Raw genomic sequence first — 12,557 nt, forward strand, 5'->3', positions numbered from 1 at the left:
AAGACATTCAATGACCTAGCCTCCACAGCCTTCTGCGGCAAAGAGTTCCACAGATTCACCACTCTCTGGCTGATGAAATTCCTCCTCATCTCTGTTTTAAAGGATCGTCCCTTTAGCCTGAGGTTGTGCCCTCTAGTTCTAGTTTTTCCTACTAGTGGAAACATCCTCTCCACGTCCACTCTATCCAGGCCTTGCAGTATCCTGGCCCATTAACCATGGGTTGAACCAGACTGTGCGCGCTCTTCGGCTATTCAACTGCTGCAGGCATTGTTGATTACCAGTCGTCTTTTGGCCTTTTAGTTGGTGCTGTGGCTCTGCTGCCAGCACTGGGTGCTGTTTCTGGACAGTTGTGTGTAGCATCCCAGTGTTGTTGTGGTGATAATGATGAAATGTAGCCCTGTCATTATTGGCTCAGTTAAACATGGCCGCTCATAATTGGCTGAGCACCTCAGGACTGGGTGCCATTTTGTTTTCAGTCATTCTCAGGATGTAGGTATCATTGGCAAGGCTGGCATTGACACTCCATCGCTTGTTACCACTGAGTGGCTTGCTAGATAACAGTTAAGAGTCAACCATTTGTGGGACAAGAGTGAAAGCAGACAGCATGCGGGTTTTCTGCTAAGTCTTTCACCCCTGCCCAAAGTATCTCTGCTAAACTGAAGCCAGAGTGAAGGATAATCCCGACTTATGTCTTTAATTCTGTGTAGGTATGAGAACTCCATCAGAACCCCATTTTAACCTGGCTCAACTTCTCCCATAAAAAGCAGCAATAATGCATAATATTCATAAAGTATTTATCTGAAAATACTGACAGAACAGGAATATATTAAAATTGGCACAACACAACAAGATTAAATAGAGCAATAAAAGACAATTTGCCAAACATTTGTTTTCTGGATATAAACAATACAGTATAAATCATGGATATACATGTTTGAATATATTACAGGTAAGGTGCAGCTAGTAAAGGACTTCATATTTAGACTAAAGCACATTGAACTGAATGCTATTAAAAAAAGGTTTTCAAATACCATTTATTGAAATTTATATTATAGAGCAGCACTGGAGAAATTTTCCTCTTATTAAATATTAACACCAAAATAACACGCAATACGCCTTGAGCTATGAGCACTTTGGAAAATAAAGTAGTTGGAACAGTGAGAAGCAACTGGGACACATCATGTTAACAAGTCATAGCCTTGGCATGCAGAAATCGGACATTCATTAAGTCTTGCTGTTGAGACAGACCCGAGTCAGTGTTTAACTGTCGCCCCAGTTAATCTTCCTGTACCCTTCTGCAGGAAAAGGTGGCCCCCCCATCCTTAAACCCAATGATAAGAGTTTGCAATTTGTGTAAACTCTCAGAACTGCAGTTCTTGAACATATCTTACTCGAACAAGGAACACTTAGCAGGCTAAAACACCTTGATGTTATTACTGAATGCAAGTATTTGCTAACAGTCATGTTAAGGTATAAAACAGTCAGTGTTTAAAGGAATTGCTTAACCAGCCTAGAAATCAACTCCCGACTAAATTATCCCCTCTTGTTTGTACACACAGAGCAGCAGAGAACGAGAGAAATAACCTTGGCTGTGATTGATTGAAGAAGGATTATTAGGCACATCAATTGGCTTCTGCCAGCGTTCATGTAATCCAACGATATAGAAGGTTTTGATGGTCTGAATGAACTGTGCTGTTTGGTCTTTGGTTACCACACACGGCATTTCTTGGCTGGGTGCATTGCATTGCCTCTTTTACACTGGAAGGCCTCAGCAAAAGCTTCAAAGTTCTGGAGGGAACCGATGACTCTGCATGGAGGGAAGGAAAGAACTTGCCTTTACCCAGCACCTTCCATGGCCTCAGGAGTTCTCTACAGCCAATTAAGAACTTTCGAAGCATGATATCTTATGTGTAACACATGTAAACTAGTTGAACACTGCAAGTTGTCACAAGCAGGAATGTGGTAATTAACCAGATAATCCGCTTTAGTGACACTGACTGAAGGATAAAATAGTGGCCAGCTCACCAGGGAGAATTCTCCAACTCCTCTTAGAAATAGGTCCACCAGATCTTTGTCACCCACCTGAGTGCACGGACAGAGTTGTAACATCTCACCAGAAAGGTGACACTGATGGTACAGGACTTGCTCAGCACTGCACTGGAATGTCAGCCCAGAGATACGTTTGGGGCAGACAAACTTGTTTGTCTTCTGGTGCAAGGAGTTGTCCATGACCGAGTGTTGCAGACTGGCACATTCCAAAGCCCAGGACTACATGCTGAGGGACACATTAAAGCTTGGGACAGCCGCCGCAGAGGCACAATGGAGGTACATCGCTGTCTAAGACCATTCAAGGGCAACACAGTGGTTAGCACTGCTGCTTCACAGCACCAGGGACCCGGGTTCAATTCGGTCCTCGGGTCACTGTTTGTGTAGAGTTTGCACATTCTCCTCGTGTCTGCGTGGGTTTCCTCCGGGTGCTCCGGGCAGTGCCAAGGGGGCAGGGCCTACAAGGCAAGGCCAGCTGGGGTGGGGCCCCGTTGCCACTCTGCATTGGGATTGATCGGGGCGGCCTGGGGGTTCAGCCTGGGGAGTGTGCCGGGGGGATGTGTTGGGGTGGGGGACACTGTGCCAGGGACGGGGGTGATGTGGGGGAGGATCATCACTGCTGGAGCATGGGGGGCCGCGATCGGGCCGTGGGGGTGTCGGGAGGGACAGCACTGCGAGGGTCTCAGGCTGGCCAGCGATTGAGCTGGCCAGCGAACGGAAAGATGACAGATAGGGTCACTGTGCATGAGCAGAAGCCCAGAATTGTCAGCCTCTGCCATGAATAGGCCCGCTCCCCGAGCTTTTAATTAAATTCACGATTGTGAACTCTGCATTGCACAGAGTGTGGGAGATTCGAGTGTGAAGTTGCACTGATAAAACCAGCGTGATTCTCCCGTGAATTCGACACTTAGAACATTTATGTGAGAATCGCGGCTGAAGTTACACTCCGGCACCTCTTCGGGTGCATTGAGGGAGAATTTAGCATGGCCAATGTACCTAACCAGCATGTCTTTTGGACTGCGGAAGGAAACCAGAGCACCTGGAGGAACCCACGCTGATACGGGAAGAACATGCAGGCTCCACAGGGACAGTGACCCGAGTCGGTAATCAAACCAGGGTGCCTGGCACGGTGAGGCAGCAGTGCTAACCACCGTGCCACCCAAATACAACAAATATACATTTCTTTAAGGCACAAAAACGCCACAGGAAAAGTGAGTCAACTCTGACAAATAAAGTTAAAGAGTGTATTAAATCATGGGAAGAGGCTTTTAAAGTTGCCAAGAAATGTAATAAGCCTAAGGATTGGGAGCATTTTAGAATTCAGCAAGAAACTGATAAAGGAAAGGAGGATAGAATATAAGTGTAAACTCAGAAAAAACATAAAAATAGACTGTAAAAGCTTCTATAGGAATGTAAAAGGGAAAAGATTAGTAAAGAGAAATGTGGTTCCGTTACAGGCAGAAACAGGAGAGTTTATAATGAGGAATAGCGAAATGTCAGAGAAGCTAAATAATTAATTAGATAGGAAAAAAACAAAATGCAATATTTCTAAGTTTGCAGATAGCATCATAGAGGTTTGCAGCACGGAAACAAGCCCTTCGGCCCAACTTGTCCATGCTGCCCAGTTTTTACCACTAAGCTAGTCCCAATTGCCCGCATTTGGCCCATATCCCTCTATACCCATCTTACCCATGTAACTGTCTAAATGCTTTTTAAAAGACAAAATTGTATCTGCCTCTACTCCTGCCTCTGGGAGCTCGTTCCAGACACTCACCACTCTCAATGACATAAAATTAGATGGGAATGTGTGTTGCGAGGATGATGACCCTTCAAATGGGATTTGGACAGGCTGAGTGAGTGGCGAGAATATAGCAGATGGAATATAATGTGGATAAGTGTGAAGTTATCCACTTTGGAAGGAGAAACGGAGATGCAGAGTATTTCTTAAATGGGGAGAGATTGGGGAGTGTTGATGTTCAAAGGGACCCGAATGTTTTTGTTCACAAGTCACTGAAAGCTAAAATGCAGGTGCAGCAAGTAATTAGGAAAGCAAAGAAACACTGGTTTATATTGCAAGAAGATTTGAGTACAAGAGTAAAGGTCTTATCTTTACAGGTTTATCTTACTTCAATTGTGCAGAATTTTGGTTAGACCACATTTGGAGTATTGTGTACAGTTCTGTCACCTCAGCTAAAGAATAATAAACTTACAATAGAGTGAGTGCAGCAAAGGTTCACCAGACTAATCCCTGGGGTGGCAGGATTGCCATATAAAGGGTGATTGAAGAGACTGGGCCTTTCTTCGCTCGCGTTTAGAAGAATGAGAGGCGATCTCATTGAAACTTACAAAACTCCCCCTAGCTGGGGAGTCTAGATCTAGGGACACAGAATAAGGAGCAAACTATTTAGGACGGAGGTGAGGTGGGATTTCTTCACTCAGAGGGTAGTGAATCTTGGTAATTCTATATCCCAGAAGGCTGTGACAGCTCAGACATTGAATATGTTCAAGATACAGATCAACAGATATTTAGATATTAATGGCATCAAGGTATATGAGGATTGAGTGGGAAAATTGCATTGAGGTAGACAATCAGCCATGGCCTAGTTGAATGATGGAGCAGGCTTGAGGGGTCGAATGGCCTCTTCCTGCTCCTATGTTCTAATCCAGCATACTGGGTCATCCCATGGGCTTATTTTGGTATTGTGTTAGAGTGACCAGCCTCTGCCATCTCCAGAGGTTGTGGGCTTAAGCTGTATTGAACTGACTCGATCTTAAAACTCGAGCTTAGCATCACCTGACCATTACATCTCAATTCATATACATGAGAGAAATAAGCCATTTGATCCAATTAGTCTATACCTGTGTTAATGCTACTTGTCATATGAGGGGCATTTGAGGTGATCAGTGAGATCACCTCTCATTCTTCTAAAAGCTAACGAAGAAAGACCCAGTCTCCTCAATCGCCCCTCATATGACAATTCCCCCATGAGACTTCTCCCACCCTACCTCAGCCCCTTATTTCGTCCCCCTTCAAATGCTGATCCAGCTTTCCATTGAATGAATCAGTATTATTCACTTCAATTGACCCCTGTGGTTGCAAGTTCCAAATACTCACCAATCTCTGGATCAAGAGATTTCTCCCTGAATTCCTATAGGATTTATTAGTTCTTTATGTTATACTTACAGGGTAATCCAAAACTAGGGGCTATGAATGGAAGTAGCTTCACTGTGTCTGCCCTATCAAACTCCCCATCAAAACCTCTGCATTTCAAAGACCTCAATTAGGTTGTCCCTCTTTTGTTTTAAAGACTTATCTTGCTCTTTATCTGAAAGTATCCCGTTTCAGAATGGGAAAAGAATTCCCGGGGGAAGGCAGTCCATATTCCCATTGAATTTCTAATGGAAACATACCCACAATGTCTTTTTAATCTCAAATCAGTGCATATCCACAGTTTGTGCTGATGTCTTGGGTGATTAGTGTCTGTACAGTAAAGCTACCCAATGTTAATACTATATCCAATTCATCAGTCTTGAGTTTGAACAGGCTCAGGATTAAGGCCATGAAAAGGAGAACAGTCACACCACCAGATCATGGATTGCTGTTCCAAGGTGGAAAAGAAACAGAATACTATTCTTCCCTCAGCCAGGTAATAAGTATTAATCATGTCCTGTGCCCCAGTAAGCTGATCTACAGAGATACCAGGCAGCATTTTCTCTTTATTACCGAATTAAAAGGTAGACAAGATTTTAAGAACTGGTTTAGTTCCGTATTGCACAGTCAAAATCCAACATGAATCTCATGATTGTACAGAACGGACAGTTGTTACATACCTGAACTTCAGTGGGCTGTGAGCATCAATTTTAATTGCTTGACTGGCAAACTCAGGCCTGTATGACCCACACCATACCTGAGAATATAAATAACTGTTAAATAGACCACTAGCAGTTTGTATACATAGATATCTCATCAAACGGACTGAGCAAATGTCTGATCACGTAAACTTAATTGTAGCTCTTTAATCAACCAGGAAATAAGGTGAATATGCTATTCTGACAAGCTATCTCAGCATCTCAGTTTGGGTGTTTGAAGGAGCTGGATTTGTATTTGGCTTAAGAATAATATTCCAAGTTTATGCCACTAATGGGGGAACCACACTTATTGACAGTAAGTCGGGAGCTTCAACCCTAGGTCACATATCTTTGACTTCATGGACGTAGCACTCCCACTCACGGTCAATGGGTGAGGTTTCCCTAATGCAGAGGAAACTGGGAAATCAATCCAGTCTTGAAACTTTCACTGACTTAGAAACAGATTTGGTGTGGACCTGCATTTGGGTTCCTAGGATCAATCAGATTGGATGAGACAAGCCCATACCTGGTCGAGATACTTGGAGACCTACTTAATAAAGTTCAACAGTACTCCATTATGTATAAAATGAAAGACCGAGTAAGGGATCCAAAATTCACTTCTTTTTTCCCCACTTACCGTACCACTTCTACAGTGATTCAGAGCAACACCAATGGTGCCGGTTCAATTCCTGGAGGTTACTCATGAAGGTCCCACCTTCTCAACCTTGCCCCTCACCTGAGGTGTGGTGATCCTCAGGTTAAATCACCATCTGTCAGCTCTCCCTCTCAAAGGGGAGAGCAGCTTACAGTCATCTGAGATTACGGCGACTTCATCTTAAGGTTCAAAGTTTATTTATTAGTGTCACAAGTAGGCTCACATTAACACCACAATGAAGTTACTGTGAAAATCCCCTAGTCGCCACACTCCAGCGCCTGTTCGGGTACACAAAGGGAGAATTTAGCACGGCCAATGCACCCAACCAGCATGTCTTTCATACTGTGGGAGGAAACTGGAGCACCCGGAGGAAATCCACGCAGACACAGGGAGAACGTGCAAACTCCACTCAGACAGTGACCCAAGCCAGAAATCGAACCCAGGTCCCTGGTGCTGTGAGGCAGCAGTGCTAACCACTGTGCCACCGAGCCACCCAGTGTGACGGCCAAAGTCAGAACTCTTTCTTAAAGTCCCTTCACTTTGCCGCATTACTGAACTATATATAAAGTGGATATCCCCTTCCTTTGCACCCCCTCCGCATTCTGCACGCTATAACACACGGTAGGACTGCCCCCATATTACCTGTGCAAAATTAAGGAAGAAAAGTTGTTTGTGTGTCAGATCCAAGCCAGGCAGTTTCACTTCCTCACCTTCTTTCTTCACCCATTCTAAATAGGCCTGGAAAATACATGATGAAGGCAATGAAACCAAATCCAAATTGACTCAAGGGGAAAATGGGGAAAAAAAATATTCTTCTGCGTACAGCTTGTCAAATTGCCTTCCCAAACAGTGACCCCCTAACCTGCAATCACATGGGTGCTACTGCAAGCAGCTAAACTACTTTCATCGCAATTTCCTTTTAAATCTTTTTGCCTCTCCTGACGCCGTTGATTTGTGCTGGCATTCAGTTACATAGTGCGGGCATCTGTGTGATATAATGTGTGAATAGATAGTAAATAGTGGTAGGCGACCTAACCAGAGGGAGTGGGGTGGAGATTGAATCACAACCCACAGTGACACTGTTCCCATCTATTATTCAAACAGATAGATGGCATTCAGGGCACCCTGACTAATTTTCTTTTAACCTTAGCCTATACACGCCAAGACCAATTGTAGAATATCCTTATCTATTCTGACTGAAATGGACCAGCTCGGAGTTCTCGATAGTTGGTGTGGCTCCAGAGCAGTGGAAATAAATTCAATAGTAACTTTCAAAAGGGAACTGGATATATATTTGAAGAGGAAAAGCTTACATAGTCATGGGGAATGAACAGCACAGTGGCATTGATTGTATGTTTCTTTCAAAGAGACAGCATGGATACAATGGGCCGAATGAGCTCCATCTGGGCCACATCATTCTATGATACAACAAACATTCAATGCGGCAAATACATTAATACTTGTTAAAGCAAACTCGATCAAGCATGGGGTTTAATGAGTATTGTAAACAGAACTAGCCATGATTCTGCGATCTGGTATTGTTGCTGGGGATTTTTCTGTTTATTCTAAGGGTGGGGATGACTCTTCTGGGGTGTTTTTCCCGATAGAGTATCACTGACTCCTGAATCTGAAGTACAATTAGCGGACTGCCGTGCTGTACCTTGTATGCCTGTCTGACACCTCCATTGTCTGCGATGTTTTCCCCCAGAGTAATGATCCCGCTCACCTGTGTCAAGAGACAGTTCAAAATGAAGTGAAACACTGCACACCACACATGGGAAAACAAACTGGCAGCTGCTGGGAGCAACAAATAAAGGATGGGATATCTTGAATTCTTTCTTCAATTACATTGTCTTGGAAAGACATGCACAGCATCGTTCCCCCGATCAGGGAACTGAAAGGAGTTAGATTTATGACCAAGAATAGTGCGACCGGTGAAGCTAACGATGACTGATATCACTAATAGAGGACAGGCCCCTTCACGCCTACGTGACATTCCTCTGGCTAATACTTTTAATGGAGGCACTAACTTGTTTAAAATAAATAGATTGCCTTCATTAAAATGGCAGACATGGCAATGTAACCTGAACACAGCAAGTATCCCTGGGGTGAGCAAATGTAACAAAATAAATGAAGTTTAAAGTTTATTTATTATTGTCACAAGTAGGCTTACATTAACACTGCAATGAAGTTACTGTGAAAATCCCCTAGTCACCACACTCCAGTGTCTGTTCGGGTACCCTGAGGGAGAATTTAGCATGGCCAATGCACCTAACCAGCACGTCTTTCAGACTGTGGGAGGAAACCCACGCAGACACGGGGAGAACGTGCAGACTCCACAAGGACAGTGACCCAAGCCTGGAATCGAACCTGGGTCCCTGGTGCTGTGAGGCAGCAGTGCTCACCACCGTGCCACGTGCCACACTAATAGATCTGCATCGGGGCATTCAAAGGGAGGGGGAGTTAGTGATAGAAGAACAGTCCAGTTCTGTGGCAGCCTTTGTAGAATCCCTACAATGCAGAAGGAGGCCATTCGGCCCATCGGGTCTGCACTGACCACAATCTCACCCAGACTCTATCCCCATAACCCCACATATTTACCCTAGTTTGTCCCTCTGACACTAAGGGGCAATTTAGCATGGCCAATCAACCTAACCTGCACATCTTTGGACTGCCCATCTAGGAGGATGATAATTTATGTCACTGTGGTCAAATCCATGGTAAGTATTGCTTGGTGTGGTTCAGGAGCCCCACTCTAGCACGGCAGTCTGCCTTTGCTGCAGAGGAGAGTAGACTGAGAAGGTGCACAATTCGCTGGTCTTTGTTTTCTCTGGGCCCCCTTCTTGACCAGGGGAGCTGCTCACCTCTGCCAATGCCCTTCCACAGTCAGGTCAAAGCCATCAGCTACTGTCTCCCAATTGTCAGTGTCATTTACGGCCGCCTTCTTATCTCACTGCAGCCATCCCTGTAGCAGGGGTCTGGATGCCCAGGAGGTTGTGATCCAGTGGCCAATTCACTGTACAGAATGTCTTTGGGTGTACGACTATTATCTATCCAAAGAATGGGGCTGAGCCAGAACAGACATGGTTGGCTTTGCAATGAGTATTTGCTGATATAATTAGCATGCCCCCAGACCTCTGGGCTGGTGACCTTGTCCTGCCAGGAGATGTTGAGGAGATGTCTGCGACAGTGAAGGAGGAAACTATTCAGTCTTTTCTCCTGCCCAGCATGTGTTGTCTTGGTCTCAAGACCGTAGAGGAGTGCATTGCGGATAGAGGTTTGGTCAACTAGCAATTTTGGGGCTTTCAGTCAGGTTCCAGTTATTCTGCACTCTTACTCAGCACAAACAGCTGATTTCAGCATCAAGTGACAGATTGTTGGTGGGTATGGAGCTTAGAAATGTGAAGCTATCAACAACCTTGAATGTCACTTTCTGGACCATAATCTTTGTCTTCCTGATGCTGATGGTCAAAGTAAACTCTCGACAGACGTGAGAGAGTCTGCCCATTTGCTGCTGAAGGTGTTCTTCGGCCTCCCATCCATTGACTCTGTCTACACTTCCCACTGCCTCGGAAAAGCAGCCAGCATAATCAAGAACCCCATGCACCCCAGATATACTCTCTTCCACCTTCATCCATTGGAAAAAAGTTACAAAAGTCTGGAAACACGTACCAACTGACTCAAAAACAGCTCTTCCTTGCTGCCATCAGACTTTTGAATGGACCGACCTAACATTAAGCTGATCTTTCTCTACACGTAATCTGTTACTGAAATATTATGGCCTGGCTCGACCTGAGACCTGAAAATCCCACCCGAGGTCACGAACATTTCCACTGTCCACCCCTCGCCCACTCTGATTCCATGGCGGACGAGGTGGTAGAATGCTGGTGTATATTCTGCACCCTCTCTGTCCCTTCTCCCCTATGTACTCTATAAATGGTATGCTTTGGCTGTATAGCGAGCAAGAAACAATACTTTTCACTGTATCCCAATACATGTGACAATAATAAATCAAATCAAATACTGGTGAAGACTTGCAACTTTTTCATGGATCTTAGGTGGGCAAAATTGAATAGCTTTCCATCAGTTCTGGTTTATAAGAGGACATCCTCTGTAGATGACCTGAAGTCAGCAGCAAAGGGAAGAATATGCTAAAGAATGTCAGTGCAAGAGCACAACCTTATTTGTCCCCACTGCAGCCAAAGGGTTCCCATGTTGCCCCATCAAAGCTGGCCTTACCCATCATGTTGTCAGGGAAAGAGATGATCACATTCAACAACTTCAGCAGGCAGCCAGTTTTCACCAGCAGCCAACTTACTGACTCAACAAAGATATTTGAAAACCAAGAAAGGCAATATGGTTCGCGAGAGTTTGTACAAATTGCAGTTCAAGGTAGGTAGGTTTTGGGAGGGAATTTTCATTTCCCTCATTGCAAGGGCAGGCTCCTTTTTGGGATGGAATCCTGCCAGGGGCCAGCTGTGAATAGTGAAGATCTTCTGCAGGAGAAGAGGGGTTGGGGTTGGGGTAAATCCCTATCAAAGCTTTAACTCAAGGAGAATCCCAGAAGAGCATGTCACTAAAGCAATATCACTGATACATTTGAGTTTGAATGGAACATGATTGAAGCAAACATGATTGGATGAAACTCTACACAGCAAAGGTTAAAAAAAAGGGGATTTATTTTCTTAAAAAGGTTTATTCATTGGTGGGACATGGGCATCGCTGGCTGGCCAGCATTTATGTTCATAGAAATCATAGAAACCCTACAGTGCAGAAGGAGGCCATTCAGCCCATCGAGTCAGCACCGACCACAATCCCACCCAGGCCCTACCCCCATATCCCTACATATTTTACCCGCTAATCCCTCTAACCTACACATCTCAGGACACTAAGGGGCAATTTTAGCATGGCCAATCAACCTAACCCGCACATTTTTGGACTGTGGGAGGAAACCCGAGCACCTGGAGGAAACCCACGCAGACACGAGGAGAATGTGCAAACTCCACACAGACAGTGACCCAAGCCGGGAATCGAACCCAGGTCCCTGGAGCTGTGAAGCAGCAGTGCTAGCCACCGTGCTACCGTGCCGCTGTTCATCCCTAGCAAGACACTGAGAGTCTTGCTAGGCCATTTCAGAAAGCAGTTGAGAGTTAACCACATTGTTGTGGAGTCATATGTAGGCCAGACCAGGTAAGGGTGGCAGATTTCCTTCCCTAAAGGACATTAGTTGCACCAGATGAATTTTTCCAACAATCGACAATGGTTTCATGGTCATCAGTAGATTCTTAATTCCAGATATTTTTTATTGAATTCAGATTCCGCCATCTGCCTTGGCAGGAATCGAACCTGAATCCCCAGAACATTAGCTGAGTTTCTGGATTAATAGTTCGGCGATAATATCACTAGGCCATCGCCTCCCCATTATTGACAATAAAGTGAAAAACGGCTGGAAAGATGACAGAAAAGCAAAACTTGCATTCATATAGTGCCTTTCCCATCCATGGGATGGCCAAAAGCACTTTGTGGCCAATCAATTAATTTTTTCAGAGTAGCCAACTGCAACGTGGGGGTTGCAGCAGCTAATGTACATATATCAAGGTTCCACATATTCACGACCACAATGAGGTTAAATGAGTAGTTTGCCTGTCTTCATGATGTCTCATCACTCCTGACTGACTAGGAACACTGAGTAGGAATTCCACCACACTTTTTGCTCTTTGCCCTCACTTGGGAAGGAATAAAGAGAAGAGTGAGAATACAGTACTCACATTCTGTCCAGCAGCCAAATCCCAGGTGTAGTCTCCATACTGATGCACCATGCAACGGGATTGGTCATTGAAATGTGTGGCTGAGAAATTGCTCCACCAGTTATACAAGTTGCCATCTTTATCGTAATTTCTTCCTGGAGATTACAAACATGAAGACAGCTTTTCCCTTTTTTGAAACGAAAGCCAAATTAAAATGAAGCCTCTGTTATGCAGCATAGTGGACAGAGTAAATTGGCAGA

At 44.7% G+C, this 12,557-nt stretch overlaps 1 protein-coding gene across 2 annotated transcripts in view; it reads right to left on the minus strand.

Moving 5' to 3' along the window:
• Positions 1 to 778: 778 nt before the first annotated feature.
• Positions 779 to 12,557, minus strand: part of mmel1 (membrane metallo-endopeptidase-like 1) — a 102,149-nt gene continuing 90,370 nt past the window's right edge. For both annotated transcript variants that reach the window (XM_078238755.1, XM_078238754.1), the window contains exons 19-23: positions 12,319 to 12,452; positions 8,211 to 8,276; positions 7,193 to 7,288; positions 5,878 to 5,954; positions 779 to 1,807 (exon numbers count right to left, since the gene is read on the minus strand). In XM_078238755.1, the coding sequence (XP_078094881.1) occupies positions 1,708 to 1,807; positions 5,878 to 5,954; positions 7,193 to 7,288; positions 8,211 to 8,276; positions 12,319 to 12,452 (473 nt within the window). In that variant the 3' untranslated portion in view covers positions 779 to 1,707. The remainder of the gene's footprint in view (positions 1,808 to 5,877; positions 5,955 to 7,192; positions 7,289 to 8,210; positions 8,277 to 12,318; positions 12,453 to 12,557) is intronic.

The sequence above is a fragment of the Mustelus asterias genome, chromosome 22 (genome assembly GCF_964213995.1).
Source record: "Mustelus asterias chromosome 22, sMusAst1.hap1.1, whole genome shotgun sequence".
In the NCBI taxonomy this organism is placed as follows: domain Eukaryota; kingdom Metazoa; phylum Chordata; class Chondrichthyes; order Carcharhiniformes; family Triakidae; genus Mustelus; species Mustelus asterias.